Below are 21406 nucleotides of genomic sequence, written 5' to 3' on the forward strand. Positions count from 1 at the left end.
AGACCAGGCTAGCCTCAAACTCAGAGATCCTCCTGCTTCTGCCTCCCAAGTGCTGGGATTAAAGGTGTGTGTCACCACTGACCAGCTAAGAGGTGAATTCATATTTGTTTGTTTTTAAGCAAGGTCTCAAGTAGCCCAGGCTAGCCTCCAGGTCAATGCTGACCTTGAACATTTTTTTCTTTAGTAATTTATTTTTATTTTATGTGCATTGGTATTTTGCCTGCATGTCTGTCTATGTGGGGGTGTTGGTTCCCTGGAATTAGAGTTCCAGACAGTTATAAGCTGCATGTGGGTGCTGGGAATTGAACTCAGGACCTCTGGAAGAGCAGCCAGTGCTCTTAACCTCTGAGCCATTTCTCCAGCCCCAAGAGATGAATTCTTAAGCTGTTTTAATGATGTCATAATAATCATGGGAGGGAAGAAAAGTCAAATTTGCATATTGAAAATAATAAGCAGGGCTGGAAATCTCCATGAGTTCAAGGCCAGCCTGGTCTACATAGTAAGTTCCAGGACAGCCAGAGCTACATAGTGAGATCTTGACTTAAAAAAAAAAAAGAAAGAAAGAAAGAAAGAAAGAAAGAAAGAAAGAAAGAAAGAAAGAAAGAAAGAAAGAAAGAAAAAGAAAGAAAAAGAAAAAAGAAAGGGAAGGGAAAGAAAAAAAGAGAAGAAAAGAAAAGACATTGTTTAATTGGGCTTACAGATCCAGAGGGTTACAGTCCATGATGGTGGAACAAAGGCGTAAAGGTGGGAACAGCTGAGCGTTTACAACTCCAATAGCAAGCAGGAGGCAGAGAGCTCACTGGGAACGGCTATGCAAGTCTTTTGAAACCTGAAAGCCTGTCCCCAGTGACACACCTCCTCCACACCTCCACACCTAATCCATCCCCAAACTACCACCAGCTGGGAACCAAAGGTTCAAACCACCACCAGGTCTTTTAAATATCCTCTAGAGAGGCACCGAGACCTTACAGACATCTCACCATGTGATCATAACCTGGCTGTGGTGTAGCAGTAACAGACAGGGAGTGCTCAGGTTCTGGGGGGGGTGCATAGTTCTTCTCTTCTGGCCCTTTTCCATATGCTCCTTCCATCCACCTCTACCCTCAAGAGCCCTTCTGGCCCAGTGGGGCTGCCCCTGCTGGGATTTCCTGTTTAGCCACAGAGACAGCCTAGCTTCGGAGTGTTTTTTGACTGCTTTCACTCTGAAAGGACAGAGACCATGTGGTTTGGTCCCTTTCAGGAAGTTCTTGCCAACCCATGACTTGTGTGAATACATAGGTAGAGACTGTCTCCAAGGTAATGAGCTCTTCAAACCATAAGATTGGATTATTAGCAGTTTATATATTTTTTTACTTTTCTATATCTCCATTATTTCCCTATAATAATCATGCACAGCTTTACAATAATAATAAAATGGAGTTTTTCAAGAGCCAGATGTGTAACTCAGTAATAGAATATTTACCATACATGCATGACGCCCCCAGTTCAATGCTCAGCACCACAAAAAAATTTAAGGGCATATTCAGGAATAGAGAGATGGCTCAGAGGTTAAGATCCCCTACTGTTCTGGCATTCTTAGAGGATGTAAGTTTGGTTCCCAGCATGTACACCACACAGCTGACAACCACCTGTAACCCCAGCTCCAGGGGATCTGAAGCCTCTGGCATTTGCACACACACACACACACACACACACACAAAAATGAAAAGTGAGCTGGAGTGATGAGTCAGCAGTTAAGGGCACTGACCATGGTTGTTGATTGTTTTGCTCTTTTGGGGGTCTGCCACCAGCTCCCAAATAAATCACACATGGAGGCTTATTCTTAATTATAAATTCCTGGCCTTTAGCTTGGCTTGTTTCTTGCCAGTTTTTCTTAACTTTAAATTACCCCATCTACCTTTTGCCTCTGGGCTTTTTCCTTTTTTTTACTTCTGTAAATCTTACTTTCACTCTTACTCCATGGCTGGCTTGCTGGCTGGGTGGCTGGGTGGCTGGGTGGCTGGGTGGCTGGGTGGCTGGGTGACTGGGTGGCTGGCTGGGTGGCTGACTGGCTGGCTGGCTGGCTGGCTGGCTGGCTGGCTGGCTGGCTAGGTGGCTGGCTGGCTGGCTGGGTGACTGGGTGGCTGGCTGGGTGGCTGGCTGGCTGGGTGGCTGGCTGGCTGGCTGGCTGGCTGGCTGGCTAGGTGGCTGGCTGGCTGGCTGGGTGACTGGGTGGCTGGCTGGGTGGCTGGCTGGCTGGGTGGCTGGCTGGCTGGCTGGCTGGCTAGGTGGCTGGCTGGCTGGCTGGGTGACTGGGTGGCTGGCTGGGTGGCTGGCTGGCTGGGTGGCTGGCTGGCTGGCTGGCTGGGTAGCTGGGTGGCTGGGTGGCTGGGTGGCTGGCTGGCTGGCTGGCTGGGTGGCTGGGTGGCTGGCTGGCTGGGTGGCTGGGTGGCTGGCTGGCTGGGTGGCTGGGTAGCTGGGTGGCTGGCTGGCTGGGTGGCTGGCTGGCTGGCTGGCTGGGTGGCTGGCTGGCTGGCTGGGTGGCTGGGTGGCTGGGTGGGTGGCTGGCTGGCTGGGTGGGTGGCTGGGTGGCTGGGTGGCTGGGTGGCTGGCTGGCTGGGTGGCTGGGTGGCTGGGTGGCTGGGTGGCTAGCTGGCTGGGTGGCTGGCTGGGTGGGTGGCTGGGTGGCTGGGTGGGTGGCTGGGTGGCTGGCTGGCTGGGTGGCTGGGTGGCTGGGTGGCCCCTAGCGCCCTCCTCTCCTTGTTTTCTTGCTCCTTTTTCTTTTCCTCCCAGATTTCTCTTTCTATTTATTCTTTCTGCCTGCCAATCCCGCCTATCCTTTCTCCTGCCTGGCTATTGGCCATTTAGATTTTTATTAGACCATCAGGTGTTTTATTTATTTATTTATTTGTTTGTTTTTTTGTTTGTTTTATTTGGGTTTTTCAAGACAGGGTTTCTCTGTGTAGCTTTGGAGCCTGTCTTGGAACTCACTCTGTAGCCCAGGCTGGCCTCGAACTCACAGAGATCCGCCTGCCTCCGCCCCCAAGTGCTGGGATTAAAGGCATGAACCACTAAACTCAGCTATGAAAATCTTTTTAAAGGAGTAGATTTCAAAGTAGGATTTTTTATGAGTCTTTTTAAAAAGATTTATTTACTTTTACTTTATATGTGTGAGTGCTTTGCCTACATGTATGTCTGTGTACCACATACATGCACTGCCCACAGAATCCAGAAGGGGACATAGGATCCCCTGGAACTGGAGTTGCAGACAGTTGTGAGCTGGGAATTGAACCCAGGTCCTCTGAAAGAGCAGCCAGTGCTCTTAACCATTGAGGCATCTCTCCAGCCTGGAAAAAAAAATCAAAGTTTTGTTTTGTTTTTTAAATTACATTGCAAAGTTACAAGAACTCTCATGCACTCTGCCCCTTGTAGCAACTATGTCCCCAAGGGATTTCCCTCCCAAAAGTTGTCATTAAGAGAAGTCAGCTCCAGAAGTCTAGAAGAATAAGATCTCAGCCCCACCTCCCTCCAGGAGTCCAAGAAGAGTCAGATTCTGGACCTCTCTGAGTCATAGATGCATCCAACTAGCCATCAATAACCCACATCCCTACTCACGTAGACTACGTGTGGCCCTAGGCCACATGAGGCTCTCTGATAACTGACACTCTGGTACTTAGAGGTCCCACCCAGTGGGTATATATCTCTCCACAAAGTTGAGGCCAGACTCACTCCTCCCAGCCAGAAGCATCAGGCCAAGTCAGCTGCCTGGGAGGCCAACCACTAGGAGCTGCTCTCCTGGGGGGGGGGGGGGGTGGCGGCTCAATGCAGTGGCTGCAGGTGATGGTCCAATAAGAGTCTAGTAGTTCTGACTAGAGAGTGAGGGCTAAACAAGCCTCAGGGACTGAGAGAAAAGAAAGCAGACCCACATTCAAGACTCTGTTTTTGTTGTTGTTTGTTTGTTTGTTTTTGTTTTTTGGTTTTGGGGGTCTTTGTTTGTTTTTTGGTTTTTTGTTTTTGTTTTTGTTTTTTGAGACAGGGTTTCTCTGTGTCGTTTTGGTGCCTGTCCTGGATCTCACTCTGTAAACCAGGCTGGCCTCGAACTCACAGAGATCCATCTGGCTCTGCCTCCCAAGTGCTGGAATCAAAGGCATGTGCCACCGCCACCGGCCCAAGACTCTCTTAAGGTGGGACAGAATGCCCTCTGGCAGCTCCACAGATCGCCTTAGGCAAGGGCATCATCATCCAGCCCACCTAAGGAATGAAGCTCCAAGAGGGCAGGTCAACCCCCGAGCTGGGCATAGACAGGTGACTCGGCCACGTATCCCCACGAGTGCCTTCCGCTTGCTTCCAGAAGGGCTTACCTGCTCTCTCTGTATCCACAGGTGTATTCCTGCCCCCATCCCCAGCAGCAGCAAAGGAGCCAGGCGTGGAAGACATGGGAATGGTGGCCCTGGCCCCTCTGGCTGACATGCTGAACAGCCCACAGCTCAGTTCTGCAGCAGGCTCCCTTATCAACCCCCTGGCGGCCCCTCTCAACCCGCTGCTGTCGGGCCAAATGCCCTTGACCCAGAGCAGTCAGTTTGCTAGTCTTGTGTCATGCCCTCTGAGCAGTCACCTGACCAATCCTCTTGCCGTCTCTCCAGGGGCCACCTTGGCCAGCTCTCTGGGCTTGCCCGCGACTGGACCCCTGAGCAGTCACTTGGGCAGTCCCATGGCTGTACCCCCTGGGACCAGTCTGGCCAGCTCACTGGGCCTGACCTCCACTGGCTCCCTGACGACAAACAGCCGGCTGGCAGGCCCCCTGGCCGTATCTCAGAGCAGCCCCCTCATGGCTCCCCTCGCAGGCACAGTGGCAGTCTCTCTGAGCAGTCCCCTGCTCTCCTCCACGGCTACCCCTCTAGGTGTTTCTCAGAACATACTGCCCAACCCCATAAACAACCTAGCGCTGTCAGAGGCCCCAAGGGTGCGGCTAGCAGAGCCAACCCGAGGAAGCCTCTCAGGAGCCTCAGCCGGTGCTGGGCCAGCCACCGCCTCCAAAGGTAATTGGTACAGGGTGGGGCAGCAGGGCACCCCGGGTAGGCCAGCTCCTGCTCCCATCCTGCCTCACTCTAACCCCTCCTCTCATTTCCACTCCTCCACATCACCAGTCACCGGTGAGCACCCCCAGCCGACCCAGGACTCAGAGCCCCTCAACATGATGTTTGTGGGTGCACCCCTCCAGACCTCCACCCCCATGAGCACCATGGCCACATCCAGTCCCACAACAAATTTCTATGCCGCCACGGATACTCGGACCCAAACTGGTGTTCTCCAGGGACAAATTACCCTCACTTCTGTCCCAAACTCCCCAACAGGCTCTCCTGCTTGCACAGTCCCTAATTCTTCCCCCACACCTGCCCCCCAAGGAGCTGGAAACTATTCCCCTTCAAGAAACTCCCCCACCAGGGTTCACCAGTCCCCTACCCGGCCTGTACCCAACCCCCATTCTCCTCCACGCAACCCCCACTCCCCGCCCCGCACCTCATCCTCTCCGGCTTCAGTCAATGACACCCGCGGTTCACGCGCCGTGGAACAGTCTCGGAAGAGTATCCTGGAGATAGAGCGGAAGATGGCCCACCGCAAGTCTAACAAGTTCCCTGACAGTCCCCGAGGTCAGTAACACCACAGGGGCTCAACACTGAGTCTGGTGCCAACTCCCCTATTACCCCTCTGGACGGCTAACCATGGCCCCCCCACTCCCTTCGCTTATTGCCCAGTTGAGACCTTCTGTCATCCCCAGACTCAAAGCAGCTAGCCTGGGAGCGGCTAGTGGGGGAGATCGCCTTCCAGCTAGACCGAAGAATCCTGTCCAGCATCTTCCCAGAGCGCGTGCGCCTCTATGGCTTCACTGTCTCCAACATTCCAGAGAAGATCATCCAGGTGTGTGGCTATCCATTTCCTACACATTGCCAGAGGGGCCTCCACGGATGGGGCAGTAAGCTCAGTACTAAGGGGCCCGGCATTTAAGGGGACTCTGAAATGGAGGGAGCCCAGGGCTCAGTGCAAGCAGCTGGCAAGGGGCCAGAGCATCTGGTCATGGGAACCCATGAAGAAAGGACAGGGGGATGTTTCCTCCAATGGGCAGGTGGCATTCCTCTTCTTGCCTCCAAGATGGTCTTTGAATGGTCAGCTCTAACCCCAGGGGCTGAGCCAGCAACCTAAAGAATTCTATGGTCTTCCCCTTCAGTATCCCCACTGCTCACTGGGGACCAGAGGGAGCACAGATCCTAGAGCCACTGAGTAGGTGGCAACATTGTTGCCAGAAGACCTGATGCTCATGCTAATGTGTCCTCAGATATGACCACGGAAGCCTCCTCCCATCGACAAAAGGGAGTTATATGTTTAAAAACAACAAAAAAACTAAGAAACAAGGAACTGGAGTGTGTCACTGCAGCCCTGTGTCTTACAGGCGTAGATGGCACTGGTAGGGGGGTGAGGCCTGGGGATGTGGGTCTGCACTTGGCTGGATACCCAGGAGAAGTTTGTTCAGAATTGTGTCATGTGGGACAATGGTGGGATTCCTATTCCTGCATATAGGCCATTTGGGCCTCTCTCGGGGGGAAAATGGCTTCCCCGGGTTGCCAACTGCTTGTTCTCTTCCCATCATTGTGTACAGATCGTACTACCTGCCATCTGTGTAGGAACGACTTTTGACCACACAGGCCGATTCTCGGCATGCCTTTTCCTTGGCTAAAGTGTCTTTTGATTTAGATGCTTTTTTTTTTTTTTTTTTTTTTTTTTTTGCTTTGCTTTTTAAAACAGGGTCTCGCTGTGTGACCCTGAATGGTGTGGAACTTACTTTGCAGCTCTGTAGGCCAGGCTGGCCTCGAACTCACAGAGATCCTCCTGCCTCTGCCTCCCGAGTGCTGGGATTAGAGGCGTGCACCACCTTTGCCTGGTTTAGATGCTTAGTTTTCATGTGTTCAGAACTGTCTGCCTTTGCTATTGTTGTGTGTAGTGTCTCAATTAAGAAATCTCTCCCTAGTGGGGGCAGTGGTGGCACACAACTTTAATCCCGGCACTCAGGAGGCAGAAGCAAGCGGATCTCTGTGAGTTCGAGACCAGCCTAGTCTACAGAGCTAGCTAGTTCCAGGACAGCCAGGACTACCCAGAGAATCCTTGTCTTGGAGGGAAAAAAAATCTTTCCCTAGCAGAAATTCCTTAAAGTATTTTGTATTTCATAGTTAACATTTTCTCCTAAGGGTTTAAAGTTTGAGTTTTCCAAAAATCTTAAAGATTGGTTTTTCTTTTATTTATGTGTATGCATGTATGGGGTGGGGGTACCTGGTGTAGATGCTGAGAACCAAACTCTGGTCCTCTGGAAGAGCAGCCAGTGCTCTTAACTGCTGAGCCATCTCTCCAGCCCCTAAAGTTTGGGGTTGTTTTTTGTTTTTTATTTTTTATTTTTTTTATTTTTTGCATGTGTGTCTTTGTTTTGAATCTTTGGCTCTTCCATAAATGATCATGGTAGAAGAATAGGTAAGGTAGGGCACGTCCTCTCCCAAACATGAAAGCCCCTGACTAACTCCAAAGACCACCAAGACACAGGGTGCCCGTTGCATTAGGGTGACTCCAGGGCTAGAGGGGTAGGCCTTGAGATTGAAGGACGAGAGGAAAATGACGAGGAAACAGAGGGCTATGTGGACATGATAGCAGCAGAAAATGAACACATTTTTTTGAGGGGCACAGCCTATCTATGGAGATCTTTCTCACAGAAGTTCACTAATGGGCCAGTCAGTGCAGACTGTCAAAGCTCAGAGCTGCCAGGACAAGGAAGGATGCCCAGTGCCTGCCAGTATCCCTCTCAGACTTGCATCTATGAGGGTTCTCTGGTCTGTCTGGTCCCAGCCTCCTTGTCCATTTATACGATGGCAGGACAGCAGCGTTCCTGGTTGCCAGTGGACAGCCATCACCCAGAAACTCAACCAAAGAGGGCCCAATGCCATAGCAACAGAGACCACAAGATGCCAAGGGGTGGCTGACATTCTAAAGAGGGGCTTGGGATAGAGCTCAGGTGGTGGAGTGCCTTTTTCTAGAATGCGTTAAAGCCCTGGACTTTATCCCATCACATGAGCCAGGCTCCTCCTTGTTCTCTTATATTGTCTTAGCTCTTTCCTTTTCTGCTTATTTTAAAATCTGTCCATCAAGTTCCAGAAAATTGGCCCAAATTTTGAGTTAGTTTATGGATGGATTAAATGGATAATTTCTAGATTACCCTTTTTTTTTGAAACATGGTCTCATGTAGCCCAGGCTGGCCTTGAATTCACTTTATAAGCCAAGGATGACCTTAAGTTTCTGAGACTCCTGCCTCTATCTCCAAGTCCTGGGATTAGAGGTGTGTCCCACCACGTCTGGTTTTATGAGATGCTGGACCTATCATAACAGCTTGTCTTCTGCCCAAGAGCCTCCAGCGTCTCTTTCAGACTCAGTGTCTCATTTTACCTCTAACAGCAGTGATCCAGAGACTCTCCTGCCTCCGGAAAAACTCAAGTGAACCCACTCGCAGACAAAGTGGCCTCCTGGGGCCAGGTTGGCACCCAGCCATACCCTTCTGTAGAGCCTTCTCCAGGCCAATTGGTATGGTGACGTTTGGAAATCATAAAATCACCTCCTGGCTTCAAGAGTATCCACCCACCAGGTTGGGGCTTCGGTTAAGTCACGCATCTGATTCCACTTTGCACAACTTTTATTTCCCTTTTTAAAAAATATTTATTATGTACACAGAAGAGGTTGCCAGATCTCATTACAGATGGTTGTGAGCCACCATGTGGGTGCTGGGAATTGAACTCAGGACCTCTGGAAGAACATTCAGTGCTCTTAACCTCTGAGCCATCTCTCCAGCCCTATTTCCCTTTTTCAATTTGTCTGTTTTTCTATACTTCAGTGTCACTGGTTAGAACCCCTAAATTCTACCCAGACCTGCTAAAGCTAGTCACACAAGTGATTGTCCCTACAAGCCCCTTGCTTTCCAAGGCTGTACGGGTTTAGTGAGTTGAAACTTTGATGGAGACTTTTGTTTGACGAAGACCCTGGCTTTCCACTGAATCTGGCTGTCTTATTTTTATTAGCTCATATAGTTACACTATATTTTGGTTTTGTTGTTGTTAGTTTTTTGGGGGCGTTTGTTTTGTTTTGTTTTTCTCACTGTGTACCCCTGGCTGGCCTAGAGCTTATCAAGTAGCCCAGGTTGGCCTAATACTTACAGTGCTCCTTTGGCCTCCCAATTACATAGATTAGAGCCACACATCACTATGTCCAGTACCACTGTGTCTTTTTTTTTCTAAGTTTTATTTGTGTGTGTGTGTGTGTGTGTGTGTGTGTGTGTGTGTGTGTGTGTACATGGTAAATGCATGTACCGTTAAGAGCCTGAAAAGGCCCAAAGTATTTGATCCCCTCAAGCTGGAGTCTCAGGTAGTTGTGAACCATGGCCCAACATAAGTGCTGGCAGTCGAACTTTGGTCCTCAGCAAGAAGAGTGCATGCTTTTATCGGCTGAGCCATCTCTCCAGCCTGGTTGTGCTGTCGTTTAAACCCACCTAAAACTGGTGACAGAGCTCCAGCTTCTTGCCCTTCCTATCCAGTTGTGAAGAACTTTGTGGAAGGTGTTTGACGTGCCTTTCCTCTTCGCACCTCATCTAGGGGCCTCGAGTCCAACTGTGTCCATGTGAGAGTGACTAGGGCCGTGCAAGGGTGGCAGGTGGTGCCTTGGCTACTCCTTGATGGTCTCCCGAGAACCATCTCATTTTTACGTACTGATTTGGTACCCGAACCATCTGAAGTATCCAAGCCCTCTTAGGCATTCTAATCATCTGGATTTTTCTTGGTAACAATCATATTGCTTATCTAGACAGATATATATTCTTGACATGTAACCCAAGTAAGCTTCAACCCTACTGACCTCATACCTCAGCCTCCTGAGATGTCCGGCTACTGTGTTGTTTTTGTATATTTGGGTTATTGAGACAGGTCTTGTTAAGGAGCCCAGCTGGTCTGGAACTCAGACTAGTCTCAAAACTTGCTGTGATAATCATTTCTTTTCCTCCTGAGAGGTAGGATGACGAGTATGCCCCATTGTGCCCAGAGAATGAGTAAATGAATATTTATTTACTTATTTACTTGTTGAGACAAAGCCTTGATGTGTATGTATCCCTAGCTGGACTCATACTATGTAGCCCAGGCTAACCTTGAACCTGAGTCGATGTTCCTGTCTTAGTCTCTAGAGTGCTATAGTTACAGGCATGAGCCACTGGGCCCACCTATTCCTTTACTTTTTAAAATATTGGGCTGGAGAGATGGCTCCATAGTTAGGCACATGTATTGCTCTTCCAGATCTCAAAATCTATATCTGGTGACTCACAACCACCTCTAACTCCAGCTCCAAGGGCTTCCAAAACCCCTGGTCTGTGTGGGCCCCTGCATTCACATGTACATACTCACACACTGATGCATACATATAATTAAAAATAACAAGAATGTTTTTATTAATTTTTTAAAGATTTATTTATTATGTATACAGTGTTCTGCCTGCATGTATCCCTGCAGGCCAGAAGAGGGCACCAGATCTCATTACAGATGGTTGTGAGCCACCCTATCGTTGCTGGGAATTGAACTCAGGACCTTTGGAAGAGCAGCCAGCCAGTCTCTGAGCCATCTCTCCAGCCCCTTTTTATTAATTTTTAAATAAAGAAAAATTAAATATTGACATATGAAACTGATACATAAAAACATAAAAATCAGGGCTTACAAGGTAGCTCAGCTAGAGAATGCTTGCCTAGCCATACTACCTAAACCAGATGTGGTGCTAGAGTGCCTCCGGCCCCAGAACAAAGGACACAGAAGGAGGAGGATCAGGAGCTCAGGGTCGTACCTAGCTACTTAACAAGTTCAGGATAGGCCACATAAGAGTCTATCTCAAAAGAGAAAAAAAGAAAAACCAAGAACAGGACAAAACATGAAATCATCCCTCTTCATGGGATGCCATTTGATATGACACATACGTACATACATTGTGTAATCAGGTTACACATATATTTCTACTCAGGTCTTTTCAGTTTTTTTTTTAAGATTTATTCTATTTTCAAATATGCATAGCCTGTGTGTGTGTGTGTGTGTGTGTGTATGTGTGTGCAGGCACCCTTAAGGTCAGAGATGTCAGATTCCCGGGAGCTAAATAGACTTGGAGGTTATGAGCCACCTTGACATGGGTGCTGGGAACCAAACTCAGGTTCGTTTCTTCCTTTTTTTTTTTTTTTTTTTTTTTTTTTTTTTGTGCTCGGTGTCAAACCCAGAGTCTTGTGTGAATGCTAGTGTTCTACCAAATCTCAATTCTTTCCTCATCACGATTACATTGGTACATCTTTTTGCAACTTATATACAGCAGTAGATCACACAGGCAACCTTTCCTTTATCTGACAAGAACGCTAATCTCCTCATTGTACTCCCACCTACCTGAAAGGTTCTTAGACAAATCATCCAGTGTTCTTGGTTGCAAACAACTGATGCAAACAGATATGGATTTATTATAATATTAAGGTCCTCAGCTCCAGGAAGGATACAACATTGCATTTGTTTGCTATACTGCCCAGAAAAAAATGTTAACACACCAAGGGACGGACCTTCCTAGTGGACACACCATGGGCACCAGCCCCAAGACAGTATATAGATACCCAGTCAGGTGTCCCCCAGTTGAGTACAGCTGTCCCTGAAGAACCAGTGCCATACCCATGGTACTCCCTGGAGACCTGCCAGCCTTCTATGTGTAAGCGCCTCTTCCCACGTGGAAGTCCCACCTGCCTGTCTGCATCCACTTGCTTGGTAGAAACGTAGGTACCTTGACTACAGAGGGATGTTGGGAAAGGTGGTGTTCAGGAAGACCTTCCGGCCCTGTTAGAACAGCAGTGTGTCTGTCGTTCCAGGTTAGGAGCTTTCCAGTAACTCTAGGGAAAGCCTGCAAGCTCTGAGGTCAGGCAAGCTGGGAGTATGAAGCGCTCCCTGTGCCTCCATACTGGGAGTCATATACTCCCTGACCTCCATCCCTGGTGGCTTTACCCTAGTCTCATATATCTGGTACGGAACAAACAATGGGATGGGTGTCTCTGGAAGCTTTGGGAAGCCACTGGGCCGGCCCTGCCCGAGTTGGGTTTTGGGTGCCTCCACCTCAGGCTCAGCCACAGCCTCTCCTCCTTCCCTTTGCATCCTCTGAGCAATACTTAACGATTTCCTTCCCTCCGCCTCTCTTGCCCCTGTTCTTCCTGCCTGCCTGTGATCCAGAGTGGTATGGGAGGTCCCTGATGCCCACTCTCCCAACAGGCCTCCCTAAACCCCAGTAACCACAAGCTGGATGAGGACCTATGCCAGACACTCACACAGCGCTATGTGAGCATCATGAACAGACTGCAGAGTCTGGGCTACAATGGACGGGTGCATCCGGCGCTGACGGAGCAGCTGGTGAATGCATACGGCATCTTGCGCGAGCGGCCTGAGCTGGCAGCGTCTGAAGGTGGCTCCTACACTGTGGACTTCTTGCAGCGTGTGCTGGTGGAAACGGTGCACCCCAGCATGCTCACTGATGCTCTCCTGCTGCTCTCCTGCCTTAACCAGCTGGCCCATGATGACGGCAAACCCATGTTCATCTGGTAACTGCAGTGCCCGGCTGGGCCCAGGCTCACTTCGCCCTGCAGGCCATTGTAGATGGCCATTAAAGTTTCCCACAGACACGAGTCACTGGGCCCATGCCACACCTACCTGCTCCTGTAGGGTGCCTCACTAGGTACATTCAGTCTTGTCAGCCCTGCAGGGCCACATTCACATTATAGGCTCCTAGAGAGACCTCTCAGATCAAGGCTCAGACACTGTCTTTCTGAAGGGATTGAATGGAAAGTTCACTTTTCTTTCCCAAGTTCCCTTTCACTTGATAATGAAAGCAGAAGTTCTGGGAGTGAGGAGGAAAAAAAAGAACAGGAACGGGGAAGGATGACACACACAGAAAAGCAGAGACTAAGGGGGTGGGGAGCTTCAGAGTCTTGGGGCGGAAGGACATCCAGGTGCCACCTCATCCAAACCTGAGCAGGGAGCCAGGGAGATGGCAGCCCCTTGCAAAGATGTCCAAGGTCTGGGAAAATGATAGGTCCTATCTAAGCATGGGGGATTCAGAGCTGGCCAGGGAATAAAGAACATGAGTTGGAGAAGCAGGATGGGGTGGAGAGAGGAGGAAAGAGGGACTCATATGGAGTACTGGAATCGAAGTGTAGCCTGAGATTGGAAAGGCTGTGGTAGTACTGGGAGAGTGTAGACCAAGAATGGGTGGGTTCATAAAAAGGGCAGGGGGGGAAAGCCTAGAATAGCTTCCGGCCTGTCTGATGGTACAGGTGCCATGGCTAGAACAAGGAAAAGAAGCTGGGCAGGGGTGGTGCACACCTTTAGTCCCAACACTTGGGTGGCAGAGGCAGGTGGTCTACAGAGCGAGTTCCAGAATAAATAGCAGGACTACACAGAGAAACCTTGTCTTAAAAATCCATCAAAGGGGCGGGGGCGGGGGGGGGATGATAAAAGAACCAGGGTCTTAGAAAACTATTCCTTACCAGTCAAAAACACAGAAGAGCCTTGGGGTCTGAATTCAAACAAGAATCTTATCAGTACCAATAAAAACTCCAGGAAGAGAGAGGTGTGGAGTTGTTGAAGTCTTCCAGCTGAATACCCAGGCCCCATTAGGACTTATCACCTTCTGCCCTGACCACTCCCATCAGAGAGACTTTGGGAACCCAGCCAGATAGCTTATTAGCAGTCGCCTCATCAAAAGTGTCTCCACAACTATCCTGGCAACCTGAGTGAAGACAGGCAGCCAAGACAAACCTGATGGACAACTTAAGAGACACTTAGGGTTGACATCAGGGTGGATGCTGGCTCACAGCTGGAATTAGGGAGGCAGACTTCCAAGGGAAGCAGAGAAAAGTCCTTGAAAGCCAAGAGAATGTAAGAGCCTGAAGTTAAGCTGGGCAGTGGTGGCGCAGGCCTTTAGTCTCAGCACCCGGGAGGCAGAGGTGGGTGGATCTCTGAGTTCGAGGCCAGCCTGGTCTACAGAGTGAGTTCCAGGGCAGCCAGGGCTACACAGAGAAACCCTGTTTCTGTAACACACAAAACAAACAAACACCAACTAAAGTCGGTGTTAGAGAGCTCGTAGAATGGGGAGCCTTCTTTTACCTGGCTCATGTGTCCGGGCAAGCCTCCTTAAAGTGTAGAACTTAACGGTCCCTCCCCCGACTTGAAGCTCCCAAGTCACAGCCACAACTTTGCAAGCCATTGGTGTTGGGTATTTGCGCTCAGGCGCCAGGTACAAGCACCTGCCTGCGGTGTAGCCAGACTGTAAGGCTTATTGGAGGCGGGGTGGGGAAGGCTAGGCATAAGGCGGGGCCCTACGTTTTTCTCAAAGCCCTAAGTGGAGCCACAGCGGGAGGCGTGCAGTGGGCGGGGCTGTGAAGCCCGGGTTCTTTTTTTTTTTTTTTTTTTCCCCTTCCCAACCGCCACAGAAGTTCTGAGTGGGTGGGGCCAGTGTCCAGAACTCAGGCTCCTGGGGCACAGGTCCTTACTAGCGGCACGCACAGGTTGTGCTACCTGGTCTTGACCTCCTGCAGCTCGTGCGGACTCTCAGGATACCAACTCTCACGCTGGGAAGGAATGAGTCTCCCTGACGTTTCTCAGCGAAGGAGTTCTGTGCGCCATGATCCCTCACTCGACTGGCCCCCAACACCCGACGCCCTGAGGCCTTCACCCTTCCCGCACCCCGCGCTACAAGCCCTCAACAGCTTATGCCTCATGCTGCTCTTCCCAGCCTACTGGTCTCTGGACCAGTTGCTGGGCTGCTGGGCACCAATGGCGCGATCCAGCAGCTTGGGGTGGCTCAAAGTCCTGGCAGGAAGTGGGGCGGCGTTGCTATCGCTGATGGTAGTTGGCCTACCCCTGGCGATGTTTGCCCTTGTGCTCTGGCTGCCCCTACAGGTCTGCCGCCGCCCCTTCTGCTATCTGCCCCCTCCGGCCTGCTGGGTGTGGCCCCAGCCCTGGCACCCGCCTGCTGAGCGCGTGCGCTGCTTTGTCTTTTTCACTGCCAATCTGTGCCTGCTCCCTGATGGGCTGGCACGCTTCAGCAACCTGTCGCACAGCCAGCAGCGTGCAGAGGCCATTGGCGCTACACTGCTAAGTGGCCTTCGAACCTCACACTATGGGGCTACCGGATGCAGCCAGCCGCTGTCTGAGGTGCCTGGTGGTGTGCTGAGGGCCACAATACCCACGGGTTTGGACTTCGTGTGCCTGCAGGAAGTGTTCGATCTCCGCGCAGCTCGTCGCCTTGTGCGCGCCTTGGGGCCAAATCTGGGCCCAGTGCTATACGATGTGGGCACATTTGGCTTACTGCCCGGGCCGTACTTCAAGGTACTGGGCAGTGGGCTTCTACTAGCCTCCCGCTACCCGCTGCTGCGTGCCACCTTCCGTTGCTTTCCTGATGCTCGTCGCGAGGACGCCATGGCCTCTAAAGGTCTACTGTCTGCCCAGGTACTAACAGGCTGCAATGAACTCTAGCAGGGAGAGGGTAAGCAGTGGATCTAACAAGCAAGGAGAGCTGGAACTGTGGGTGGTGTTGCAGGCACAACTGGGCATCCTGGACGGGCGCCGTATCGTGGGATACCTTCATTGCACACACTTGCAGGCACCCGCTGGTGAGCTCTGCAGGAGGGGTTGTTGGAATGCGGGCAGCAGGTCCCTAACCTCACCAACGCTTTTGTCCCTCCGTCCCAATGTTTTCTGCCCCAGACATCCCAAGCAATGCCTGGGTGGGTTTACAGATGAAGACCTGGGTATGGTCTTGGATCCCCACTCTGGGCTAAGCCAACCCCAACTCTCCTCTTAGAAGACGGGCATGTTCGCTGCAAACAGATGACGCTGCTGCTGGAATGGGTGGAGGAGTTTGAGGCTGAGAGCCGCCATAGTGGTGAGGCTGTAGCCTTCAGCGTCCTCCTAGGAGACCTAAACTTTGACAACAGCTCACGAGGTGAGAAACTGGCGCGGGTGGGGCGGAGAGACCCAGCTCTGCCTGCTAAGAAACGGTTTTCCTCTACAGATCACGCAAAGGAGCAGGGCCACAAACTCTTCAGCTGCTTCCAGGACCCCTGCCGGCTAGGCACCCGCCAGGAGCAGCCCTGGGCCTTGGGTACTGCTTCTGTGGAGGCAGGGAGAGTAGGTCTGTGGGATCCCCATCAGCAAGGCTGCCACTGATTCTACTCTCGCTCTCCCCGGACTCCGCAGGGACGATTTTGAGCACTTCCATGCTACACCATGCCATTGCCAGCTCCCCAGAGATGCTTCGGAGGTAAGTTGAACGAGCCCAGGCACTGTTAAGCAGGCCAGCTGGGAGGATCTACCCTAGCCTCAGTGATGCTGTCCCTCTCCTAGGGCCCTGGAGCAGGAAAAAGGGCGCCGCCTCTACCTGGCAGGAAGTAGAAGTCACTCCAGTAAATCCTGGCAGGGCCGGCGCCTGGACTATATCACCTACCGCGGAATACCAGGGAGTCGCCTGAGTCCAGTAAGTGCCTGAGCTGGGGGCAGTTAGGCATACTCAGACTGAAAACAGCTCTCAACTTGATTCCTGCCCCGTAGGAGGTGGAGCAGGTGACTTTCAGTACTGCACTGGCTGGGCTCACGGACCACTTAGCTGTGGGCCTGAAGCTTCAAGTTGTGTGCTCCTGACTGAAGCTGGCACACAAAGTGATGACCGGCAAGAAAGACCACCATGAGGAGCCAATCCCGATAACCGTGCACCTCAAAGGATCTTTATTGTGAGGCACTCACACAGCTTCCTGGGCACGGCGGTACTCGTATACACTGCCGCGCTCTGGGAAGGCTGGAAATAGTGGGGGCGAGCCTGGTGGTGGCGTTGGGTCCTCCGGGTCTCCGTAGCCCCCACCGCCAGGCGTGTGAAGGCAGAACACGTCCTGGGAAGAAGAGCAGGTTCAACACAGCTGTGGCCTTATCCCAGTAAGACAAGCAGTCACCCGGGATCACAGAGGCCCCTAGACAGCCACCCTATTTTAATTTGGAGCCAAATTAAAATTTTGCATCTTTGTTCACGACATGGGCTGCGTCTCTTACCCCAGGGTACACGGTCACAGATGTCTTCCCGCCCAAATTCACCGTGCGCCCATCCTTTCTGATTAGGAGGTTTAAACCTCGTGCACCAGGCTCTCCCCCTGCAGGAGGAGGAAACAGGAAACTGGGAGTCTAGCCCGGTAGGGGCAGGAGTTTGCCGGGAAGTAAGGGCTGGGGAGCTACCCACCGTGGAGGCCGTAAGGCTGAAATGCCCGGCGCTCGGTAAGCACGGACAGCAGCGCCTCTTCCCGAAAGACCAGCTCTCGGATGACGCCATCACCTCCCCGGAAGCGACCTCGGCCCCCAGAGCCTGGCCTCAGCTCAAAGCGCCGCAGGATAACCGGGTACCTGTGCAGGTGAAGGGCACAGCGCAGATGAGTGCGGACTCATCACCCAGATCAACTGCCTAGCACTGCGACTGCTCAGCTCACCGGCTCTCCAGAATCTCCGGGTCCGTGATGCGTGTGTTAGTCATGTGACTGTGTACACCACTGCGTCCATGCCAGCCAGGTCCCGCGCCCGCACCACCAGCCACCGTCTCATAGTATCCCATACGGGCATTGCCCAGGGTCACGTTGTTCATGCAGCCCTGACAGAAGCAGATGACAGTATTTTGTTAATGTGGGCATCAACCCCCACCACCCTGTTTACTAGCAACCCCCAGACCTTTGCTCCAATCACACCTGGGAGGCTGAACAGGCCCCAAAAGCTCCCAAAATGACGTCCACTACTCTCTGAGATGTGAGCACGTTGCCACCCACCACTGCTGCCTCTGGGGATGGGTCCAAGATGGAGGCTTTGGGAATTATTACACGCACAGGAGCCAGGCAACCCTGGTGAATGAATAGAGTGATTGATTAGGGCTGGGTACCACCTAGATTCAGATAAAAATCCCACCACCCTAGGCTCTGTTTTATTGGGCTGCCTTTGTCTTCAGGCAAACCTCAGGGTGACCCCAGACTTGTGCTGACCTCACAGCACACCCCTACGAACCTGGTTAAGTGGGATGTCACGGCCCACTAGACAGCGCAAGCAATAGATGAGAGCAGATAGTGTTATGGCCCGCGGGGCGTTGAGATTGCCAAACACCTCGGACCCAGAACCGCTGAAGTCAAACACTGCGCTGCCCTACCCACGAGGAGGAAAGGTGTGGCTATCGGCAACCCGCCTCACCCCAGAGGCCGGTGTCAGCGCTCTCCCCTCTCGCCTCACACGCTAACCTGACTCAGGTTGATCTGAACACGCAGGCGGATAGGAGAGCCGTCATCCATGTGATCCTCCGCAGACACCTCGAGGGGCAGGCCCCGGACCTGCCGGGAGGTTCCAAAAGCCCGAAGCATGTCTCGAACTGCTAGTTCAGCGTTTGCCTAGCAGGAAAAAGGTTCAGCCCAGCCATGCCACCTGCAGGGTGGCCCAGCTACCTTGGAGCAGTCACAACACTGCCCCATGTATGCTCCTGTCCCCAGGCCCACCTGAATATGACCCATATAGGCCTGCACCACATCCAAGCCATACTGCCCGATCAGCTCTCCCACCAGCTGGATGCCCTTCTGGTTGGCTGCCACCTGGGCACGAAGATCCGACAGGTTGTCATGCAGGTTCCTGGTTCCACTACAGCCAGAGATCTTGCCCGGGGCCCGCAGGGCCTCTGTCACCGCTGGATGGACAGGGTCACAACTGAGTCACCTTCCACGTCCTCAGGAACAGTTGCCTGTGCCTGTCTGTCCCACACCCACAACACATACACTGGGCACTGGGAGAACCCTATTGACCTGACTTCCCACCTCCCCTGTTGCAAACTCCTGTGCTCTGAAGATAAAGGATAGGCTCCGCCCTTCTGCTGAGCCCTCTTCTTCAGCCCAGCATCTGGAGCACCTTTGGCAAGCAGCAGTGCCAGTGACTTTGCTGGAGCTGGAGGCGGCTTGGGAGAGGGTGGGTTCATCCCTCGGCAAGCTCATCTATCTACCTCTTCTAGGCTCCCCTCTACACTTGACAGGAAGAAGCCTCCCTGACACCCCCCCCCACATGCACCTTGTCCTGTCCGCCCTATGTCCTGCCCACTCCCACTGGCCTTCTAGTACTTCAAGAATATAAGGCGCCACAGGGCTGGAGACATGCTCAGCAGTTAAAGAGCCCTTGATGCTCTTTGACAGGATCTAGGATCCGTTTTCAGCACCCCCACAAGGAGCCTCATAACTGCCTGTAACTCCAGTTCCTCTTCCGGTCTCCAAGGACATCTGCATACATGTGGTGCACATACATGCACTCAGGCAAACAGGTACACATAAAGACTGTCGGGCACCTGTCATTCCTGTCCTCTTCCTGCAGTTTCCTACATCCAGACAAGGTTCCCCCTGCACTCCAGGGACTATGCCACACCAGGGGAAACCCTTCTCTTTCCAGTCTTGGTCATGGACTTCTCTGAGGTCTACTGGCCACTTGTCCCCTCAGCCACATGTTTACACTTGTGTCTCCATGATCCACCTCAGCTCCCAATGATCCATGTTATCCTATGTGTCTGTGGCACCCAGAGAGTGGCCTGTGGCTGCTCTGTTACCCCCACCTCGACCATGCCCTTATCACCTCAACTCCAAGAATTCCTTTCTGAGCTCTCACACCCCTGTGACCTCAGAAGAGCACTGTCTTTTCCAGTGCCTCCATCTTGCCTGCAGCTGCTCTCTGCTGCTCAATGCAGAGCCTCCAAACCGGACCCTACAATCTCCACATTGTACCACTTCAGTTCCCAAGCAGTTCCTTCCACCCTCTGCCACCTGGACAGCGCCATCTTGGAGGGTGACTCCCGCTGTCGCCTCTGACCACTCTGCCCACCCTCAGGGTTACTCTGCAGATGGGTGTGCAAGCAGACCAGGACAGCTCCAGTTGCTCCACGGCCCAGTGACTGAGACCCAAACCCAGACAGGGGACCTGTAGCCTCAATACCCGGTGTAGCTGGTAGCAGTTGCCAACCTTGAAACAGCCTCTCCCCTCTGCCCCCTGGGTGTCTTGGCCAACTCCCCGCCCCAGAATCATCTTCAAGGAGACCCTCTTTGGTCCAGACATAAGCCATCTCAGCACTTCTGCATAGCTGAGGTGATTCACAACTGCCCCGAGAGATCACCACTTGTCTCTGGCCAAGCCTCAAGGCAGGCCTGAGCTGATATATCAGGATGTATCAGCTGTGTATCGGGATCCTGCCCAGCCTGGTTCCTGGTAGCAGCCATGCATCCCTGCCTGCTGAATCCTCACGGTGACCCTTCTCCAGCTCACCCTCTTCCTGGAAGACGCCTCCCTGGACCAGTTTGAAGGACAGAAAAACGGCACCCTCCTGTTGCAGTGCGGTAGAGTGAGGAGGCATAGAGCCCGGCGTGATGCCTCCAATGTCTGCGTGGTGCCCCCGGCTAGCCACGTAGAACACGGGCCGTGTCTGGCCTGGCCAAAACACCTAAGGGGTGAACAGTAACTGTCAGTCACCAGAAACCTCTGTCCCTCTGGTAGTAGCCTAGGTAGCACTCCTCACCGGGGTGATAACCGTCAGGTCCGGAAGATGGCTGCCCCCGGCACTGGGATGGTTGCTGAGCAGCACGTCACCAGGATGCAGGTCAGCTCCTAAGTGCTGAATCTGAAATCAGAAGACACAGACAGAGTGGAAAAGGAAAGTGAAGTCATGGGAAAGGGAGGGGGGCAGAAAGGAAAAATGTCACCGTCGTCACACCTGGAACTGGACAGTCTCCTGCATGGCACCCAGATGCACAGGAATGTGGGGCGCATTGGAGACCAGGCCCCCATCTGGCCCAAAGAGGGCACAGGAGAAGTCAAGGCGTTCTTTGATGTTGGTGGAGATGGCTGTGCGCTGTAGGATTCGGCCCATCTGCTCTGGGGGCACAGAGTAACCAGGTAGCCCCATCACCCACATGTATAGGCCCCAAGAAAGAGGCACAGGACCCACAGGGTCAAGGCCTCCTGTGCTCAAACCTAGCAACTTTTCTGTGCCCTGGGGAAGACCAGGGTGGCAGCACACCTTCTTAGGCAGTGAGGTTGTAGCCAGGTGTATGTTAGCTTATGAAAAGAGCGTTCTTTCCAGCCTGCCTGGGGTCTCTCTTCAGCTTTCCTCCCTGACTGGTGCATCAAGAACCTGGTGTCCGTCCGTCCGTCCGTCCATCCGTCGTCGTCCCCCCCCCCCCCCCGTTTGACCTTGATATCCTCCCTATTCTAATTCCCTGCTGGGTTCCACCCTCCTGAATACTTAAGGGAAGTTC

At 52.3% G+C, this 21406-nt stretch overlaps 2 protein-coding genes across 11 annotated transcripts in view; one reads left to right on the forward strand and one right to left on the reverse strand.

Moving 5' to 3' along the window:
* Positions 1-16860, forward strand: part of Spatc1 (spermatogenesis and centriole associated 1) — a 29101-nt gene extending 12241 nt beyond the window's left edge. Inside the window, exons 2-11 of one of the 4 annotated variants that reach the window (XM_052748103.1) lie at positions 4362-5630; positions 5759-5898; positions 12327-12652; positions 14648-15560; positions 15652-15724; positions 15916-16056; positions 16126-16215; positions 16311-16374; positions 16458-16587; positions 16662-16860. In XM_052748103.1, coding sequence (XP_052604063.1) covers positions 4362-5630; positions 5759-5898; positions 12327-12652; positions 14648-15560; positions 15652-15724; positions 15916-16056; positions 16126-16215; positions 16311-16374; positions 16458-16587; positions 16662-16751 — 3236 coding nt within the window. In that variant the 3' untranslated portion in view covers positions 16752-16860. Of the gene's footprint in view, positions 1-4361; positions 5631-5758; positions 5899-12287; positions 12653-14647; positions 15561-15651; positions 15725-15915; positions 16216-16310; positions 16375-16457; positions 16588-16661 lie in introns of those variants that run through there. The other 3 variants (XM_052748102.1, XM_052748104.1, XM_052748105.1) reach the window with 3 other exon arrangements.
* The window catches only part of Oplah (5-oxoprolinase, ATP-hydrolysing), a 28741-nt gene continuing 24147 nt past the window's right edge, over positions 16813-21406 (reverse strand). For all 7 annotated transcript variants that reach the window (XM_052748094.1, XM_052748095.1, XM_052748099.1 and 4 more), the window contains 11 exons: positions 20863-21023; positions 20668-20769; positions 20418-20592; positions 18623-18807; positions 18371-18517; positions 18144-18278; positions 17834-17983; positions 17582-17739; positions 17338-17498; positions 17154-17251; positions 16813-16996 (listed from right to left, as the gene is read on the reverse strand). In XM_052748094.1, the coding sequence (XP_052604054.1) occupies positions 16850-16996; positions 17154-17251; positions 17338-17498; positions 17582-17739; positions 17834-17983; positions 18144-18278; positions 18371-18517; positions 18623-18807; positions 20418-20592; positions 20668-20769; positions 20863-21023 (1619 nt within the window). In that variant the 3' untranslated portion in view covers positions 16813-16849. The remainder of the gene's footprint in view (positions 16997-17153; positions 17252-17337; positions 17499-17581; positions 17740-17833; positions 17984-18143; positions 18279-18370; positions 18518-18622; positions 18808-20417; positions 20593-20667; positions 20770-20862; positions 21024-21406) is intronic.

This window comes from Peromyscus californicus, unplaced genomic scaffold (genome assembly GCF_007827085.1).
Source record: "Peromyscus californicus insignis strain IS unplaced genomic scaffold, ASM782708v3 Scaffold_20__1_contigs__length_68692818, whole genome shotgun sequence".
NCBI classification, from domain to species: domain Eukaryota; kingdom Metazoa; phylum Chordata; class Mammalia; order Rodentia; family Cricetidae; genus Peromyscus; species Peromyscus californicus.